At 38.6% G+C, this 21,908-nt stretch overlaps 1 protein-coding gene across 1 annotated transcript in view; it reads right to left on the bottom strand.

Annotated features, from left to right (window-relative positions):
* Positions 1-21,908, bottom strand: part of Abi3bp (ABI family member 3 binding protein) — a 202,063-nt gene that overhangs the window by 127,646 nt on the left and 52,509 nt on the right. Inside the window, exons 2-4 of the mRNA XM_090347240.1 lie at positions 17,085-17,264; positions 12,291-12,359; positions 7,455-7,587 (exon numbers count right to left, since the gene is read on the bottom strand). Coding sequence (XP_090203366.1) covers positions 7,455-7,587; positions 12,291-12,359; positions 17,085-17,264 — 382 coding nt within the window. The remainder of the gene's footprint in view (positions 1-7,454; positions 7,588-12,290; positions 12,360-17,084; positions 17,265-21,908) is intronic.

The following is a 21,908-nucleotide window of genomic DNA, read 5'->3' as shown; positions in this document are numbered from 1 at the left end:
GGCTGAGACTCATCCTCAGACTTTCTAATTTTGGTAACTCCGGAGACAAGCATATACCTGCATTGTAGGAGACCTGTATCTGTAGGGATACAGATACCTCTGATAGAGGTGGGATGTTGCCTGGTGTAAAGCACCACTGTTGCTTCATGCACTCACTCATCAGCTCAAAGATCTATCCTTCTCTAAGAACTTTCCAACTTGTAACCATCTTCCCCAACTACCTTCAGCCTTCTCATCTGAGTTTTATTACATAAAAAAGCTGTAGCATTCACAAATGTGTATTTGCTACTGGTTCTCCCCCACTCCCCCCCTTACTTTTCTTATCTGGGAGAAAATGTGTGTCTGTGTGTTTTCTAGTTGGGAAGATCTGTAGGAAAATTGCATCCTAGATTTAACTTACACGACTGTGTTCCCTGTAGGGACATCATTGGTGGTTGTACCTGCTAAAGGTCTTAACGTGTATACACTCTTCTGAAGCATGCAAAACAAGATAAACGCCAGGGAGTGAGTACTTGGAAGGTGTGGGCACTGTCAAGGAGAGAGAGAGACTGACAAATGAAGAGGCAAAGAGGGGAAAAATGCAGTCAAGTATTCGATGTAGAATCCTACAAAATTAAGAAGAGGGAAGGGGTGAGTAGAGGAGGGGTGGGTAAGAATGTTGAAAGGGGTGACATTGATCAAGATATTCATAAACAAAGGCTAAATGGTAACTTTTGTTACCATTAACTACTTACAGATATTAAAAGAAACTTTTAAAAAGCACTATTGGTGGAGATGGAAGATGGCGCCAAGACAATAGGGACGCTGCCTAGCTCTCTCCCACGAAAAGAGAGAACCAGGGAGTCCCACGAGCCAACTACCTTAAGAAATCCACAACAACAAACTCAAGAAGTAACAGAGAAGGACTCAAACCGGAAAATAAATCCAGATAAAGCTCACATCCAACTTTCTCAAAGAATTCGGAACTCGAGGACCCCTCCCGTATTCCCCGCCGACTACGTGCCGGGGAAAAGCAGTGGCCTGCGGAGGGCGCCGGGCTGGGCAGCCCTGCCACAGCAGCGAGCGGCAGAAGCAGATGCAGGAAACAGTGCAGACCAGAACAGCAAGCAGCAAAACCCAGACACAGACCACAGGCAGTGGTGCAGATCCGAGGGGAGTGAACGATTCTCCAACACCGGGGAACAGCCCACAGCCAAACACAGAGGAGTAGCCCAGCGGGTCCCCAAGCCCATCGGGAAAGCAGAGCTGGTGCCAAGCTATAGAACTTAACTCAGACCCCTCCACCCCGCCCGAGAAAGACCGGCAGGAGCAGGGGAGCAAGGAATTTAGAATCCGGTCCCTTCCCTCAACAGCCCCCTCCCCCAGGCCATTGATTGGAGACTGACAGGCGGGCAGCGCTAACACCCAGCACCCCACCAAGGGAGGCGGAGTTGTCCCAGCTCCCACCCACCCAACAGCCTCCTCCCCCAGGCCTCGGACTGGAGGACTGGAGACTGACAGGTGGGCAGGCGCTAAAACCCAGCACCCCATCAGGGGAGGCAGAGGTGTCCCAGCTCCCACCAGCCCAATAGGTTCCTCTCTCAGGCCACTGGGTCTGGAGAGTGGCGGGCGCTGAGACCCTGCCCTCCAACAGCGGATGGGGTGCACGTGAGTCTGGGAACCAGCATCTGTCCCACTCAAATCTTAAGCCGGGCACCTTCCAGCTGGGAATCCTGAGCAAGACAGCACCGAGGGGCCCCCCTACAGTCACAGATTCCTGGCCAAAGCAGTGGAAACACAGCAGGGAACTGAAGGGCCGACCAGTAGCTGAGCTCGCCTTCTGAGAATCAGAAAGGCCCGGATCCGCCCTTGGAGCCCATGTCCTCGGCTGGGCCCCACCCCTGGGAACAGAGAGGATACCAGCTGGCCTACCTGAGAGTCCCTGGAAACTCCCAAACTCCAGACCCTTGGCCGGGGGCCGCCCCTGGAAGCAGCGCAGGAAAACCAACCATCCGCCCAGCCCGCTGGGACTGAAGCGCACAGACCCAAGCCACGGCCCACTGTGAGGCCACTAGTTGGGCTGAGAGCTAGTCGTGGAGCAGCACACAGCCTCTGGGAACAGGCCGAACACCTGCAAAAACTGCAAACTGACCTAGTCAGCAGAGGAATCAATTTGGCTGAAAACCACAGGTATTCACATATTCCCAGAACCACAGGTCCCAATCCAAGTAAAGACCGCCACCTATCGACCACAGAGGGAACTACAACAAGAGTTCTCCATGCCTAGAAGAGCACAAAGACGAATTACGACATACATAAATAATCAAAGTCCCACACAAAGCCCAAAGGGAAACAAGAGCGAAGGGACGATAGAGATGTCACCATCCCAAGAAATGACACCTGAAGAGACACGAAATATGACTCAAATCAAGGAGCTGATTTTGGAAATGAAGGCTGAATTTCAAAAACAAAAGCAAGAAATTTCCAAGGAACTCTTCGAATTCAAAAGAGAAGTGGAAGAAAAGTTCAATACCCTCAGAGCAGACATGATCAGCTCAGTGTCCACACTTCAAGCAAAAATGGAGGCATTAAGCAGCAGATTGACTGAGATGGAGAATAGAACATCAGGAATGGAAGATAAAACACAAGAGCTGGAACAGAGACTCGCCACCTTGGAAAAATCAGTCAGAATCCACCAGAGAGAACTCCAGGAACTGGCAGATGCAGCAAAGAAGTCTAATCTTCGTATAACAGGGATTGAGGAGGGCGCAGAATTTCAGGACAAAGGAATACAACCCCTATTCACCAAAATCATAGCAGAGAACTTCCCCAACCTCAAAAGGGAAAATACTCACATTAGTGAAGGTTTCAGGACTCCAAACAGGCAAGATCCTAGAAGGAACTCATCTAAGCAATCATAGTAAAGACACTAACCCGAATACCAAGGAATTGATCTTAAATGCTGCAAAAACAAAGAAAGAGCTATACTACAATGGGAAAAAAATTCGAATCACAGCAGATCTTTCCACGCAAACTCTAAATGCAAGAAAAGCTTGGAAAAACATCATTAATGTCCTGAAGACCAACAACTGCCAACCCAGACTGATATAACCAGCAAAACTAGCATTTACATTTGAGGGAGAAACCAGAATATTTCACTCCAAAGAGAAGCTTTATGAATACGTGCACACTAAACCAGCGTTACAAAAAATATTAATTAATCGAGAACAAATTGTAGAACATCAAGAACCCCCATCATGAAGCGAAGATCAATAATTCACTAAACACAAAAGGGGGAAAAGAGAGAGAAAGAACCTTAGAAGTAAAAATAAATAATGACAATGGACACTGACCACTTCTCTATAATTTCCCTAAATGTGAACAGGATGAACAATCCAATCAAAAGACACAGAGCAGCAGACTGGATTAAGAAACCCACCCATCCATATGTTGCCTCCAAGAGACCCACCTCACTGCCAAAGACAGAAACAAATTCCAAGTGAAAGGATGGAAATGAATTTTCCACTCCAATGCACCAAGCAAAAAAGCATAAGTAGCAATCTTAATCTCCGACAAAATTAACTTCTCAGTAAAATCAGTACATAAAGATAGAGACGGCCATTTCATATTAGTAAAAGGGTACAATCCATGCCCATAATATTACAGTTATAAACATTTACTCCCCCAACACGGGAGCACCCAAATTCATCAAACAAACTCTCTTAGAATTACAGAACAGGATAGACTCAAACACAATCATAGTGGGAGACCTCAATACACCACTCTCAACAAATGACAGGTCAACTCAACAAAAGTTAAGCAAAGATACCATCGACTTAAATGACACTATAGCCCAGCTGGGCTTAACAGATATACACAGAGTCTTCCAACCAACGGAGAAACTTTTTACATTTTTCTCGGCAGCACATGGAACACGCTCCAAAATAGATCATATAATAGTTCATACAGAAAACTTAAGCAGATACAAGAGGACTGATATAATCCCATGCATTCTATCAGACCACAGTGGAGTCAGACTAATTCTGAACAATGCAGTCAAAGTCAAAAACATTCAATCACTTGAAAACTGAACAACACACTTCTGAATAACTCCTGGGTAACAGATCAGATCAGAAATGAAATTAAAAATTTCCTTGAATGTAATGACAATCAAGAAACATCACAAAGGAACTTATGGGACACAGCAAAGGCAGTTCTAAGAGGCAAATTTATCGCACTAGGAGTGCATATTAAAAAGACAGAAGAAGAGCATGTAAATAACCTAAAAAAAACTGAAACAAGAAAAAGTTAATTCTAAAACAGCTAGAAGGACAGAAATAACAAAAATAAAATCAGAAATATCAGAGATTGAAATAAGATCTACTATACACAAAATTGATAAATCAAAAAGTTGGTTCTTTGAAAGAGTCAACAAAATAGACAGACCCCTGGCAAGATTAATCAAAAAAAGGAAAATAGAGACTCAAATAAACAAGATTAGAGACCCCACAGGAACAATTACAAGTGATTCCCAAGAAATTCAGTCAATAATGAATAGGTACTACCAGGACCTATATTCAAAGAAACAAGAAAATCTAGTAGAAATGGATGATTTCTTAAATAAATATAGGCTACCCACACTGAACAATGATGAGGTAAACAAATTGAACAAACCAATCTCTTACAATAAAATTGTGGAAGCAATTAGGGAAATGCCAACCAAAAAGAGCCCAGGTCCAGATGGATTCACTGCGGAATTCTACAAGATATTTACAGATGAAATAACACCTATACTCTTGAAACTCTTCCGAGAAATAGAAACAGAAGGAGCAATACCAAACTCATTTTATGAAGCTAATATTACTCTCACCCCAAACCAGGGAAAGACCAAACAAAAAAAGAAAACTACAGACCTATCTCTCTAATGAACACAGACGCAAAACTCCTCAATAAAATATTGGCCAACAGAATCCGGAAACAAATTTAAAAAATCATACACTATGATCAAGTAGGCTTCATCCCACAGATGCAAGGCTGGTTTAACATTCGCAAATCAATCAATGTAATACATCACATCAATAGAGCTAAGGATAAGAATCATATGATAATTTCTCTGGACGCGGAGAAGGCATTTGACAAAGTAAAACAAAATAGGAATAAGAGGTACATTCTTCAAAATAGTGAAAGCCATATATGAAAAACCTACAGCCAGTATTATACTAAATGGTGAAAGACTGGAACCATTCACCTTAAAATCAGGAACTAGACAGGGATGCCCACTCTCTCCACTTCTCTTCAATATAGTGCTGGAACCCTTAGCCAGAGCAATAAGGCAAGAAAAGGACATCAAAAGGATCCACATAGGGAAAGAAGAAATTAAAATATCCCTATTCACAGATGACATGATCCTCTACTTGAGTGACCTAACAAACTCCACTCCCAAATTTCTAGAATTAATAAACCACTTTAGCAAAGTGGCAGGATACAAAATTTACGTTCAGAAGTCAGTAGCCTTCTTGTACACCAACAATACACAAACAGAAGGCCAAATCAAGAAAGTGATCCCATTTGCTATAGCCCCCAAGAGAATAAAATACTTAGGAATATACTTAACCAAAGATGTAAAGGAATTATTCAATGAAAACTATAAAAGCCTAATGAAAGAAATTAAAGAGGACACTAGGAAATGGAAAGACATACCATGCTCATGGCTAGGGAGAACCAACATAGTGAAAATGGCTATACTGCCAAAATTGATATACAAATTCAATGCAATCCCCATCAAAATCCCAAAGACATTCTTTACGGAAATTGAAGATTCATATGGAACAAGAAAAGACCTAGAATAGCCAAAACAATTCTAGGCAAAAAAAGCAGTGCTGGTGGTATTACAATATCAGACTTCAAACTCTACTATAGAGCCATAATAACAAAAACTGCTTGGTATTGGCACAAAAACAGACCAGAAGATCAGTGGAACAGAATAGAAGACCCAGAAATAGAACCACATACCTATAGTCAACTTGTATTTGACAAAGGAGCCAAAGATATACAGTGGAACAAACACAGTCTATTCAATTATTGGTGCTGGCAAACCTGGGCAGCCACATGCAGAAAACTAAAAATTGACCCTAGCCTTTCGCCATGCACAAGCATTAACTCAAAGTGGATCAAAGACCTCAACGTCAGACCAGAAACCATGAAACTGCTACATGATAAAGTAGGAGAGACACTGGACTTCATAGGCATAGGCAAAAGATTCCTGAACAGAATCCCAGGGTCACAACAGATTGGAGAGAGACTCGATAAATGGGACTACCTAAAAGTAAAAAGTTTCTGTACAGATAAAAACATAGTCACCAAAGTAGAGAGACAGCCAACCAACTGGGAAAAGATATTCACCAACAATACATCTGACAAATGCTTAATATCCAGTATCTATAGGGAACTCAAGAAACTAATCCCCCCAAAACCCAATAAGCCATTCACTAAATGGGCAAGGGAACTAAAGAGAGAATTATCAGAAGAGATTAAAATGGCAGAAAAGCATATGAGAAAATGTTCATCATCTATGGTCATAAAGGAAATGCAAATAAAAACAACCCTAAGATACCACCTTACCCCAACAAAATGGCCAAGATTTTGAACTCAGACAATGACAGTTGCTGGTGGGGTTTTGGAGAAAAAGGAACCCTACTGCACTGCTGGTGGGAATGCAGACTAGTTCAGCCACTCTGGAAAGCAGTGTGGAGGTTTCTTAAAGAACTGAAAATAGACCTTCCCTATGATCCCGCCATACCATTTCTGGGCATCTATCCTGAACATCATGACCCAAGATATTATAAGGACACCTGCTCAGCTATGTTCATCTCTGTACTATTCACAATAGCCAGGCGATGGAAACAATCCAGATGCCCTACTGCAGATGAATGGATACAGAAAATGTGGTATATATACACAATGGAATTCTACATAGCCAACAGACAAGATAAAATAATGGCATTCACAGGGAAATGGATGAATCTAGAGCAAGTCATGTTGAGTGAGACAAGTCAAGGCCTAAGGAACAAAAGGCTCATGGTATCCTTAATATGTGGCTATTAAATCCAAAGAGTACAAGAGCGAGGACTCAATAACTGCATACCCAAAGCTATGGACATGGTAATGGAAATATAAACATAACTATATAGACATAAAACCTATGACTCTATAGACATGATGTTTTATTTCTTAAATTAATATGTTTCTATGACATACAAACCCTTAGCCTAATTTTGATTAAGTTCTAAATACTAAGTCCCAGTGATTATAAATAGAGATTCCCTCCTTGAACACTTGTTTGTTAAATTTGTCATTTAAAATATGATGTAAAAATCAACATTAATAAATTCTTTAAAAAAAGCACTATTGGTGCCAGTGTCACATTTTTAGTAATTAAAAAGAACACCAAAACATGTTTCATAATGATGCATTACCTGTCATTGGAACATTGACTTGGCATGGTCCAGTCATGATGAGGGTTGATGAGGAAGCCCCAGGACAGGAAGACTGAGCTGGGTGTGAGTGTGCCAACCACCAGCTGGAGAGGTTTGCGAGGGCGAGATTTACCTAGGGAGAGCACATGTGGGTTAACTACAGAAGCATTGTGTGTGTGTGTGTGTGTGTGTGTGTTTCCAGACCTGGGGCTTGAACTCAAGGCCTGGGCATTGTCCTTGGACTTTCTTAAGGCTACCACTCTACCACTTGAGCCACAGCACCACTTCCAGCTTTTTCTGTGTATAGATAATACCCAGGGCTTCATGCATGCTAGGCACACTACCACTAGGCCACCCTCCTGGCCCCAATTTAGTATGTTTTTAAGTCTTCAAATAAAAAATACATAAACATGATTTGGAAGATCGAATTAATTTTCTTTTCCTTTTGTCTAAAAATAACATTAACTTCTTCCTATGAATTTAAACCTGGACCAAACAGATGTTTAATCAGACTGATGTATGCACATAAGTATATATTTACCTATCTACACATCCATGTATATATGCACACATCTAAACCATATCTAATGGTACTTAGATTTCACTTCTTCTGAGTTATAGGTGGGCATGGAGGTCTTGGCTATGCTTAGTGAAGTAAACACACATACAGATACTTAGATGTATATATACATACACACGTAACACTAGTGGGATTTCTTTCACAGATAAAAGCATGCTTCTCCCCAACACCAGGACTGTGAGTATAAAATATTGCGTAAAGGAAGGAAGACACTTATCATCTAGTGGGTAAGTTATATTCATTATTTTAAATATACTCCTATAGATGCTAGAATCCAGTGATTCATTAAAATAAAATTAAAAAAATTTATTCCTGGTGTAGTAGATGCATTACTTCTCACAGATTGATACCACTTTTCATGGTTTTTGTCCCCACTTCCTTCTCCCCACCCCCTCCCAATCATCTTGTAAAATAAAATTTAAAAAAAGAAAAAAAAAGATAGGGAGACAGAGGACAAACCTTATCCACTGGTTCAATCAGAGTAAATAAAAATCCCAAAAGAAGCCCAAGAAAACTGCATAGAGCTAACATAAAACATACGTAACTAGGGCCAAGAGTTTGGCCTAGTGGTAGAGTGCTTGCCTAGCATACATGAAGACCCAGGTACCTTGGTACCATATACATTGAAAAAAGCCAGAAGTGGTGCTGAGGCTCAAGAGCTAGAATTCTAGCCTTGAGAAAAATCCAAGGACAATGCTCAGGCCCTGAGTTCACGCCCAGGACAGGCAAGAAAAAAAGAACAGAAAACCCCATAACTTTCTAATGCCATTCAGTTCTCTTGCTAACTGGATGAGATGAAGTATGCCGCCTTTGCTACAGGAAAATCTTGTATTATCTTAATCCACTGAGGTGGGAGCCAAACAGTATAACCTAATTTGACTTGATTAAGGCCAGAAAAAGGATACCCCTTGCATAGCCAACTGGCAGTTATCTGAGGCAAATGGTTTAGAAAACTGTCACTTGCTTGTGGGTTTACATTCTGTAAGTTGTTATTCTGATAAATCTGTGTTCAGAATGTGTGTGTGTGTGTGTGTGTGTGTGTGTGTGTGTGTGTGTGTGTCTATTTGGTAACAAAGGTCCTCATGATAGTATAGCAGGCAGATTTAACTGATACATAAAAATTGTACCTATTTAAAGGATGTCATATAATGTTTCAATAGCTGTCTGCCTTATGTAAGGTTTAAATAATGGGAAGCTTATTTCCTTAAACATTTGCCATTTCCTTACTGTGAAACTCCAGTGTTACTGAGACCTTTGAGGAGGATTATGGTATCTCAGTCCCTTTCTCTTTCTCTCTTCAGCGTTTGTTTTACTTTCATATAACATTGTCGTCATGATGGTCTGCCAACACCTTTAGGCCCAGCAGATTATGGACTGAAACCTCTACATACTGTGAGTCCCGATGACCTTTTCTCTTTATAAGTTGAACACTTCAGGCCTTTGTCATAGCAACAGAAAACTCACTAACATATGTAGTCATCCATTGTGCCGCAAAACTCCACAACTTCTCTTAACAAGGATAGTTGACTTTTAACCATGGACTGCAATCATTTACATTTCCTTGTTTGTGATTATGCATTCCTCCTTCCCTGTAAATGTTTCCAGATTCATCTGCAGTCATGCCTCATGTGGTAATAGCTTGACTGGTTCACATTCAGGCTAAAAGGAGGGATGATGAGACTTTTGACTGAGAGTGATGAGCACATATAAAAAAGTATAGAAGTGATACTGCTATTCTTTGTTCCATTTCTTGTTTGATTTTCCCCATAATATTATTTTACAGATGAAAAATAGGATCCAGAGAAGTCCAGAGGAGTGTAAAATCACATGGAAAGCAAAAATCAAAACACATTTAGGTCTTCTGAATCATTTTCCAGTTTGCTCATTATATATCAATGACTTAATTCATAGTATACAAAGATAATGTTACTTAGAGATAACAACAGTGTGTTTTTGTTTCTAAGGGAGCTATGAGCATGTACCAACCAAGCAGTTATTTTGCTAAGTTTTAGATCTCAATATAAAAATGACACAGTAAGTAGAATTTATGTGCTGATGCAAATAGAAATTGAATAGAAGCTAATCCATTAGTGATTAAATTACTGCCAAATGAATATTATGAAAACAAAAATTATGTCTGTTGCCTGAAAGGAAAGGTGGGGTGTCATATCCTCAGCAAGATGAAACAATTTCCTGAGCTAGTCATAATGAAGTGGGGGAAAAATGACTTTAAAGCCAGTGTCATAGAAGCCTCAAAGCAAAATTATAAAATATTACTAATGTGTAATCACAGTCTTGACTTCTCATATATTTCCTTTATTTGTATTGTCATCCTATTAGATCAAAAATAGTTCAATGAATATTCTTATGAAACCAGATTCTAATATACCACACTGATACTTCTTTATTGTTGACTATTTTAAAATACTAGTCTTGAAATAGTGGTTGTGTAATTATTTTAAAGTGGGTAGGAAGCTACCTGGACAACTCTAACAAGTTGTAAGAAAAAAAATGGAAACTTCTCATTCGCATACTGGTCGAGCTCAGGTAAATGACTAAAAGGAATTTGTGGGTTTTTTTTTTTTCAAAATGTTGGATTATTTTCTTGTGTCCTAAAAGAACTAGAAACCAATGAAATGGAGAAGAGGACAGGGCCTGGTGGCAAGCGAAGACCAGGCTAAGATATCTGGAAGGAAAACACAACTGCCCTTGGGCCCTTTGTTCAGTGTGACTGCTTTTTCTCCCATTTTATCCCTGTAGAAAAACATAGAAAAAAAACACTAGGATCTTTTTCTACTATCTAGTGTTCCATAAAAGGTAAATAACATTGAGAATAATTATTTGAAGAATAGTTTATAACCAAAAAAGAAAAGGCGGTCAAAACTCTGATGAACTGTATCACAGAGAGAGGAAGACATTACAACTCATGAGAAAAGTATATTCACAGCTTCTACTGATTTTTTTTTTGTTCTTAGATTTTTTTGCCAGTCCTGGGGCTTGAACTCAGGCCTTGAACACTGTCTTTGAGCTTTCTCAAGGCTAGCACTCTACCGCTTGAGCCACGGACCACTTCCAGCTTTTTGTGTGTATGAGTTACTGAGGACTCAAATGCAGGGCTTCGTGCATGCCAGGCAAGCACACTACCATTACGCCACACTCCCAGCCCTGATTTTTCTTTACAGCAGAATTTTTTTATTTAACAAGATTCAATAGTTAACTTAGACCATGTATGGTTCAATCTTCCTTTGGTCTTGTAGAAAGTTTCTATATCTGCAGTTTGGATTCTATCAAAGGAGACCTTCCTCTATGCTTGACTACAGGGAAGTTCAGAAGGGAGAGAGAAGTAAAGTTTTAATACATTCAGCATACAGGTAAATAAGTTAACCATTTTCCAAATAAATAATCTCCTTAGCTTAGCTGTGCTAAGAAGGACTCCACCTGTAATCCTAGCTACTCAGGAGGCTGAATTCTAAGAATCATGGTTTAAAGCCAGCCCAGACAGGAAGATCCATGAGACTCTTATCTCCATTTACCCTCCAAAAAACCAGAAGTGGAGCTGTGGCTCAAAGTGGTAGAGCACTAGCCTTTAGCAATAAAGGGTAGGGGCCCTGGAGTTTGGCCTAGTGGTAGAGTGCTTGCCTAGCATGCACGAAGATCCGATTCCTCAGTACCATATACATAGAAAAAACCCAGAGGTGGTGCTGTGGCTCAGTGGTAGAGCTCTAGCCTTGAGAATGCCCAAGGTCAGTGCTCAGGACTCGGGGAAAAAAAAACAAACTCAGGGATAGCACCCCTGCCTTGAGTTCAAGCCCCCTGTCCAACATTAATTAATTAATTATCTCCCCAAGTGAATGTTAGACATAAAACTTCATCACAAAGGCCCTTATATCACGATACCTGGTGAGAAGTCACACACTACCAAACCTGAAGAGACTAACAGGAATTACCACCAAATGAGCATTGACCACAGGCCAGAAGTTGTCATGAACTCACTTAATCTTCCCAGCAACCCTATTGTGCAACAGAACCAAGCTTAAACTGGGGAGAGATTCAGTAAATTGACTGAACCTTAGTAGTGTGGTCACAAAAGGTGAGATAGATTCTACTATGAGGCTGGATGGTTTCCCTGGGTCCACTGTAGACTAAGCTTACATCATTTTCAAGGTACTTGAGGGACATTTGATCTCTGTGTAGGGCAAAAGATGAAAAGTGAAAGCTTCAAGTTACTAAAAGAAAGTCAGTGAAAATGATGATACCTGAGCATGACTTCTTTTGACTTGGAGAAGGAGCAGGTCGCACGACTATCAGATATTTTGGTTCTGCATCTGAAAACAATGACATTTTATCAGTAAAATACTTGAAGAACCAGCACTGAGGTTGTATACCCATGCTCTGATTCAACATTCCCTTACACTAGTATCCTCCATAAGTGAAGGGCCTGTGAAGAAGAGATTGGAAAGAGTTAATACCTTGTGAGATGTCCATTTAATTTTAAATAAAAACTAAATCCAAATTTCCAAAGCTAAATGGGCAGGAGTGCCTTTTGTTCATTCTTTCTTCTGAAGGTATTTTTGAAGTCAGGTCATGTATATTCCGTCAGGCTGCTCCTCATAGAGGGGCAGTCTGATAGTCCAGAATCAGAGAAGGAGAGCCACCTTTTCATATGACCTGTGGATAGCACTCTCTATGGCCTGAAACTACTCATTTTCATGGGAACATGACATTTATAAAACCTTAATTTTTGTTGTTTATGTAACTTCTTTTACTGTTTTCAGTCTAACCAGTCAGTTTTATAACACATTTTAAATAGCCATCATTTAAAAATTTAATGAAAATATGTATCAATGAAATATAAGTCAATAGAAATCTTTTAAAACATTTAGATGTTTCACTAAATTATGTAAAAATCAATTAATGTGTCCTAATTCACTAAGGAACTAATTATCAAATAATCTTTTTCTAATTAGTGCATTCGAGGTCATTTGGTTAAGCATATTTAAGTTAATTAGGTATGTCTAGGGCATAAAAATACCATTATATCAGCAGTTCTATTTGATTAACTGGTTGATGGGTATTATATATGGTATTTCCTTAGGAACACCAGGAAATTTATTCCACATCGAATTTTATTTGGATGTAGTCACCTAAAGTTCCTTCAGAGCAAATAATTCTCTTCCATGAGTTTAGAACCAAAGTCTTCTTGCCCTAGGATTTACAGAGCAAATTTCATTTTCAGACTGACATCATCCTTTTTTCCCCCCTTGGATATGTCACACAGCACCATTTCCTAAAACCTTTAACTGTAGAAAGCCCCAGGCAACCTCTTGAAAGAATCTCAGGCTGTGTGCCTGTTGATTATATTACCTCCTCACCACCAAACAAATAAAGGGGTATTCACTCAATTCCAGACCCCTGAGGTTCAAGGTGTACCTTGCTAATTAGGGTTCATAAAAGGAATGAGTCATCAAATCAACCAAGTTGGAATAATTATTAGGAATATACTCACCATTGGCTGATTTTTCTTAGGAAAACACAAGGTATTAAGAAACTATGACCTATGAGTATGAAGAGTACTGTTAAAAGCTTTACATTTATACCATAATTACTTGGCAATCCTGACATGTTCTGTTACTCCATCTGATAGTGGTGAGATCACTAAAGCAGTGTCTCTTGAGGCTTTAGCTCACAGACAGCCACTATACGCACAGATCACATGCTTAGCTTAATGATTTACTGTTGCCATCTTGAAATACTTAATATTTTATTATTGAACTTGTGCTGTAAACAACATAGCATGCATGTAAGCAGAGGCAACCAGAACATGCTGGTCTGTGAATTTTTGCCTTGCATTGGTATCCCAGGTGACTCATTAGCATTTATTGTGAAGACGTAATGCATAGCAGGACTCAAGTAGAACTGGGCAAATGTCACTTCCAGGGGACATGCCACACTCCTCATTTGATCAGAACCGGCTTCACAAGAAATAAGAAGGCAAGGTACTTGAAAAAAAAACCCACAAATCCAAGGATCCTAGTTGTGCCCTCTCTCACCTCAGCTATTTCCCTGCATTGGCCAACCAACCCTCTTACTGGAAATAGTAATATGGGCGGAAATAACAAGATGGGCAACTCATAATCACCCCTCAGCAATTCCTCAGTCATAAGTCAATAACAAAGTAACTTGTGAAATACCATGCTGAAACCCCTTGGTACAAATAATGTACACTAAAATAATGAATGAGGAAGAGAATAAAGTAGGTGGGTGGGTGTCAGCAGGAGGGGGAGTATGAAAGGAGAAGGCAAACGGAGAAGAATTGGGTTGTAGGACTTCATCTGTAAGTATGACAATAGAACAATGAGATAATTTGAAATTGTTTTAAGAGGAAGTAAGGAGGATAAGGAGACTAATAGGACACATTACATGCATATATAGAAATGTTATGGTGAACCCCCCCTTGTACAACAAATGTACACTGATAAAAATTTAAATAAAATTCTTCAGCCAGCACTTATACAATTGATGGACCATAACTCTTCTTTCCCAGTGACATTAATTCAAGTATTTTCAGATGTTATTAGAACATCATGAAGTATAAGGCTGAGAAGCATTTGAAGTTTAATAGTGAGAAAGTCCTTAGTTTTTGACTTTATTGTACACTTGCAAAAAAAATTATCACCAACTGAATATGAAAGTAAGAAACAAAAATTTAACATGCAAACCAGAAGTATGAATATCAAAAATAGTGGTTAAAAAGTTCATAGAAGTCTATTAAATGAGAATCCTATTTTTTCACCTTAGTGAAAAACAGGGCTTTGGAGGCCAATAATATTCATTACTAGCCACCTGAGAGACTAGTACATTTTTCACAAGCTCCAGTTAACCTACTGCAACCTTAAGTCAATGTTTACAGAAATTTCATATGAACATGAATTCCAGAAATGGGAAAAGGAAATATCTATTTTTTCTGTATATTTTTGCATGTAAGGCTAGTAAATGACTTGGAAAATGCCTGTCTATATTCAATAGGCAGATACTAACGTAACTATAGTCGTTTAGGTGATCAGTAGAGCATTAGTCCTGAGACACTGCATATTAACTTGAGTATTTCTGATAATGAAATTTCACAGTGACTATCATGATAAACAAGTCTGACTGCATCTTAATCACCTACTCAATGACAGAGGAGAATTAACATGACAAGTAGAATTAAGGTTGCCAATCAGCTGACCTAAAAATAGGGAAGGTATCCTGGATTGTGCAGAGGGACTCAATATCGTCACAATGCTTCCTCAAAGCAGAAAAGGAGGAGGAGGTCAGGGTGATGGGAAGTGATAGAAGAGGGACTTGATCCACTCTTAACTTTGAGGTAGGAGAAGAATGTAGAACTACTTGGCTAAGCTGTATAAAGCTAGAAAACCAGATTCTCTTTTCAGTGCCGCCATAAAGGAATGCAGCCCCACCTTTATGGTTAGTTCAGTGGAATGCACATTGAATTTGTGACTAACAACTGTAAAAATAATAAATTTCTAATGATTAAGTCACTACCTCTGATGCAAGGTTACAGCAGTAACCCAAACCTGACATATAGCTCTTTAATCAATGAGGAACAATTAATGAAAATAAAATCATGGAAAACTGCAAGTAATCATTTAGGTAACCAAAAGACTGACATTTAACTTGGAATGCAAGTCACCATTTTGAAGTAATAAAAATAGAAGTGCACACATTCCTTGGCATAAAGAAATGCTAGAAAGACAGCATAGAAGAGGAATGTTTTTCTGCTTCTGCTTTAGAAAGGGGATTAATGCTTTAAAAAAAAACAAACTAGTGATCTAAAGAACAGGTAAGAGCTTTAAAAAAATGCTGGTTGGAATGGCCTCCTAGGAATTCTAGAATGTTTGTGTAATGTTAAAAATACACAATCATCTTGTTTTCCCTCTTCCCTTCCCTGTTTCAAATAAACATATACACAATATATCGGGTAACAAAGTCATATACAGTAGCCACATGAGATTGACCATAAGTGGTACAGTCTCTTAATTTAAATATTTTTTCACAGGAAATACAGGACTAGTGGCGTCAGTTTTTTAAAAAAAGATTCAGGAAGCAACCAGATAAATACAGGATACGGGTACTCACTACAATAAGTGATCCAATTTCTCTAAACTCAGTAATATTTTATAAGAAAAGGAAGTCACTAGGCACTATGTTGGAAAACTCACTAAACAACTTGTGGGAGAAAAAGGCTGGGAGAGAAAAACTGAGGGAAACAAGGGCAGAAATAACAGTGTTCAAGAAGGAATGCACTTTACCTGGCTTATGTAAGTGTAACCCTTTGTAAGTCACCTTTTACAATTAAAAAAATAAGTATAAATAAAGGAGGAAAAGAGACAGAAGAGACTAGGGAGAGATAAAGTTTATAGAAACACTCTTAAGTAATAGAAATCTTGCCTTGTACTTTGAAGGCATTCACAGTAGAATATTTTTAATTCTTTTAAGAGAGTTTAATATGACAGTATTTTTATTGGCGTAGGCTTGAGAGTGACCCATCTTCACCAATTTTATTTTGAATGGGTTAAAAACATTTACATTTTTACAATGCATAGAGAAAAGCTTTAATCTTTTTATGTGAAATACTCTCAAAACATTGAAAAATATAATAATGTATTTGTCTTTTCAAGGTAGTGTCTCATGAAAAATCATTTAAAAAAATCTGTAGACACCAAGACACCAAGAAATAAAATGAATCCCCATAAATAAACTATGTTTCAGAGATTTCAGTCTCGGGATTTCAGCTAATTTTTTCCTTATGTACTAGTAGGTTGCATGGTGAGGGATTATGGGCACAACATGCATGGAGATAGCGATTTCTACATGCAATTAAACATTTTAATGTAAAGAATTATGCCGTGGTTTGTAACAAATGGTTTGTAGTTCTCACGTCTAATTTAGCCAAGGAAGTTGAAGACGGTTCCCATCTGCAACATTGCATCACATTTTCTCTATTATTATTCCTCCCTTGTAGGAAGTCTGATCCTCACACATCTTACCTACAACAGCCTCAGTGTATTTTCCTTCCATGGAAAGAGGGAAGTACTGGTTTGGAGATACATTGCTGCCATATCCCAGGAGAAAACCTTCAAGCTTTGTATTTGGACTTGGGCGCAGGAACTTCAAGAAAATGGAGTCACTTGTGGTGTTGATATGGACTTTCAGGCTTGGCTTTTTATCTAATCATGGGAGAAAAAAACAAATTGGCTGTTACTTTATGGCTTTTGCTTTGTAAAGTTCTCTGCAAAGATCGTTTGTCAGAGGCCTTGTTCTTAGAAAATATGGGCTCTTTTGAGTTGCATGTGCTACTCAGGATCACAGCACACACACACACACACACACACACACACACACACAAAATGGGCTTTATAATATGTAAAGCAGCCTAGAATTATGAGGAAAAAACCCAAAACAATTGTAGGAGTTCAATACTTGGTAATGTATCACTGAGTAAGTAAGTGGATTTTAGAACTTTTTGGCAGTGGACAGTTGCCCAGAATCGACTTTTGTATTTTTAGTATTTTTATGGTAATGTATAGAGTGGTTACAGTTATATTCCCCAGATAATAGGTGCATTACTTCTCACACATTTGTACCCCTTCTCATGTTTTTATTCCCATTTCCCCGCCCCCAAACCCTCCCAATCATTTTGTTTTCCCCCCTTCCTTTTCCTATTTCAAATAAATAAACCTATACACAATATGCCACGTAACCAAGACAAATACTGTAACAATATGAAATTAACCAAAGGACAACAACAGAGAAGAGAAATAACATAGTACATTAAGAACGATAATCACACAATTTAAACCTCTGTTTCCATATCCTGGAGATCCTTTCATTTAGCCTCATCCTATATGGCCTTATATATCTACATTTTGCACTGTTGTAATCACCAGAATCTTCTTTTTATATACATTATACAGATATGATAAAAAGCACTGAAGTTTCTTTTTTATGAGACCAAATTATTGCTCCTTCAAAACTCACAGCCTTGTCTAAGCTGCTCTTCAGACCCAAACACACAGGGTCTTCATCATTGATAAAGCTAGAAAGGAAGGAAAGAAGAAAGTGTCTGTCACCAGGGTAAATAGATGGTAAGGAAAGGAATGCTGCTGTCAGAAAGAACAACACTGCCCCATTGTAAGGAAATGGAAAGACTGAGAAAAATCATATTAAGTGAAGTAAACCAGACTCAGGGGAACATAGGCTCAATGGTTTCCCTCATTTGTCATAATCAGTAGAAGCATTAGGCTCTCCTAGCAGAGATTTGCAATAGAACAAAACCTAAATACATAAGGCCATATAGTATGATGCTAAATGAAAGGATCTCCAGGATATAGAGACAAAAGCCATATGAGTGATTGTTGTCCTTAATATACTATGTTATCTCTCATCTCTTTTGCTGTGCCTTGGTTATCTCATATTGTTACAGTATTTCACTTTGTTTTCTGATATATTGTATATATGTGTGTTTGGTTATTTGGAATCAGATGGGAAGGAGGGAAAACAAGATGAGGGGTGGGGGTAGGGAGAGGGAAATGGAGACCAAGACATGAGAAAGGGTATCAATGTATGTGAAGAAATGCACCTTTTATCTGGTGAATATAATGTAACCCTTATACTAATTACAATAAAAATACATAAAAAAGAGTGCAAACATTTTAGAAAAGCAACCCTGCCCAGAGAACAAACTGCACTTTGGCAAAGTAGAATCTTGGATCTATGACAGTGGTTTCTAACCCTCTGTTTGCAACATTCTACAGTATCTCTAAATATTTCAAAGGGTGTTGTGAAATTCTAGAAGAAAAAAACTCTCAAGGCAAAATTAATTCACTGTTAATTTTTAAGAGTAAATACATGTTTTAAAGCCTTAAAATCAGTGAAAAAGGGGATAAGACTGGGAAAATCAGATAAAAGGTACACATAGCTTTGTAAGAACTTTCTGGACTAATCGCAAGGGCTGTAGTTGTTGCTGAGAAACTATAGATGGTTCAGTCCAATTGTGTAAAGAAACACAACCCTGGTTGTGGATATGGCTTAACATTGAGTAAGTGCCCTGGGTTTAATCCCTAACACAAACAACAACAAAGAAAACATAACCCAATGGTACTTAGTGAAAGCAACTAAATGCATTTATACATCAAGTCACAGACCTTAGAAGAATAACATTTAAAATATACTGTAATTTTTATGACTAATTGTTCATAAGATTACCTTTTACCTTCCAAAATATTTCAGTACATGGTCTAAATTGTTGATACCAAGTTGGTCAAGATGATAAAACACCGTAAGAGAAAAAATGACAGAACACTAAAAGTTCTCTGCTAAGAGTAAAAAATACTTAAAAGTGTGGTAATGAGAATAACTTCTGTTTATATGCTCTAAGTATTGCAAGAGCCTAATGAGGAATAGAAGTATGCTAAACCAAGTATTCTAAACTAAATCTGATATAGCAGAAAGTAGAGTATGAAGAGTATTAACCAAAAGAACAGCTATAATACTAGTATTTTATTGAAAATATTGACTGGGGCTGGGAGTTTGGCCTAATGGTAGACTGCTTGCTTAGCATGCATGAAGACCTGGGTTCAATTCCTCGGTACCACATACATAGAAAAAAAAATCCAAAAATGGTGCTGAGGCTCAAGTGGTAGAGCTCTAGCCTTGAGAATGTTCAAGGACAGTGTTCAGGCCCAGAGTTCAAGGCTGGGACTGGCAAAAAAAAAAGAAGAAGAAAGAAAAATAAAAATACTGATGCATTTCAGGATTAAAAAGCATAATTTGACTCTTATCCATATTATGGCTCTTCTTTGTTCAACATGTTTCTTAGCATATAATACTTATGAAGGGATTACATAGCACCATTTCTATTGATACAATGAGATAATTTACTCCTGTACCACTTTCTCTCAACCTTTCTTCTTAAAGCTATTTTGAAAGCCTTCATTATTCTATTTTCATCCATGTATTTAAAGTAGTTTGGCCTAATAGCCTCAAAGAAAATAAAGTACCTAGGAACTACATTAACTAAGAATGTAAAGGACCTTTTTGATGAAAACTTTAAAATCCTGAAAAGGGAAATTAAAACAAAACTGAGGAAATGGAAAAACCTCCCATGCTCCTGGATGGAAGAATTAACACCGTGAAAATGGCAACCTTGCCAAGGGCTATCTACAAATTCAACGCAATATCCATCAACATCCCAATGTCATTCTGTAAAGAAATAGAAGAGGCAATCCAAAATTTCATATGGAATAATAAAAGACCCCATATAGCAAAGGCAATTATTTGCAGAAAGAACAGGGCAGGAGGGATTTCAATACCAAACTTTAGACTATTACAGAGCTATAGTGACCAAAACAGCTTGGTACTTGCACAAGAACAGGCTTGAAGACCAATGGAATAGAACTGAGGACCCAGATATTAAAGCACAGACATATGGCCACCTAATCTTTGATAAGGGAGCCCCCCCCCAAAAAATAGAATGGAAGAAAGACAGCCTCTTCAACAAGTGGTGCTAGAAGAACCGATTAAGCACCTGCAGAAAACTAAAGTTGGATCCTTCTTTGTCACCCTGCACCAGGATTAACTCCAAAGGGATCAAAGACCTCAAGGTAAAAGCAAATACACTGAAAACTTTACAAGAAGGAATAGGAGATACACTACGTCTCCTTGGCACAGGTCAAAACTTTCTTAATAAGAACCAAGAAACACAACAAATCAGAGAAAGGCTGGATTAGTGGGACTGCATTAAACTGCAGAGCTTCTGTATGACAAAAGACATATCTAGATAGCTAGCAGATTAACTAGAAAGCCTACAGAGAGGGAGTAGATCTTCACTAACCATACAATGGACAAAGGCGTCATATGTAAAATATATCAACAGCTCCAAAAATTGAATCATTCCAAAACTAATCTCTAAAGAAATAACCATCCCATTAAAAGATGGGTCAAAGACTTAAAGAGGCTTTTCTCTGAAGAAGAAATAAGAATGGCCTATACACACATGAAGAAATGCTCGACATCTCTGGCCATAAAAGAAATGCAAATCAAAACAACTCTAAGATTCCACCCCACTCCAGTTAGAATGGCCAGGTTCAAGAAATCTAATAACAACAGATGCTGGAGGGGATGTGGCCAGGAGGGAACACTACCACACTGTTGGTGGGAGTGCAAACTCGTTCAACCACTGTGGAAAGCAGTATGGCAGTTCCTCAAAAGACTAAACATAGAGCTCCCCTATGACCCAGCAATTCCACTCCTTAGCATTTACCCAATAGTCCAGAAACAAGGACATACTAAATCCACTAGCACAATGATGTTCACTGCAGCACTATTTACCATAGCAAAGATATGGAACCGATCCAGATGCCCCTCAGTTGATGAGTGGATCAACAAGATGTGGTATTTATACACAATGCAATTCTATGCTGCTGTAAGAAAGAACAACTTCGCCCCATTTGTAAGGTATTGGAAAGACTTAGAAAAAAATCATATTAAGTGAAGTAAGCCAGATCCAAAGGAACATAGGCTCAATGGTTTCCCTCTTTTGTCATAATCAGTAGAAACCTTGGGTTCTCCTAGCAGAGATCTACAGTAGAACAACACCTAGATACATAAGTCCATACAGAATGATCCTAAATGAAAGGACCTCCAGGATATAGAAACAAAAGCCTTATAATGAGTGATGGTTGTTCTTAATGTACTATGTTATCTCTCCTCTCTTTTGCTGTCCCTTGGTTATCTCATATTGTTACAGTATTTCACCTGGTTTTTTGATATATTATATATATACTTATTTGGTTATTTGAAGTCAGATAGGG

The sequence above is a fragment of the Megascapheus bottae genome, chromosome 1, assembly GCF_031878675.1.
Source record: "Megascapheus bottae isolate mThoBot1 chromosome 1, mThoBot2.hap1, whole genome shotgun sequence".
Taxonomy (NCBI): domain Eukaryota; kingdom Metazoa; phylum Chordata; class Mammalia; order Rodentia; family Geomyidae; genus Megascapheus; species Megascapheus bottae.
The sequence above is the reverse complement of the archived record's forward strand: the minus strand, read 5'-3'. Positions and strand labels throughout refer to the sequence as shown.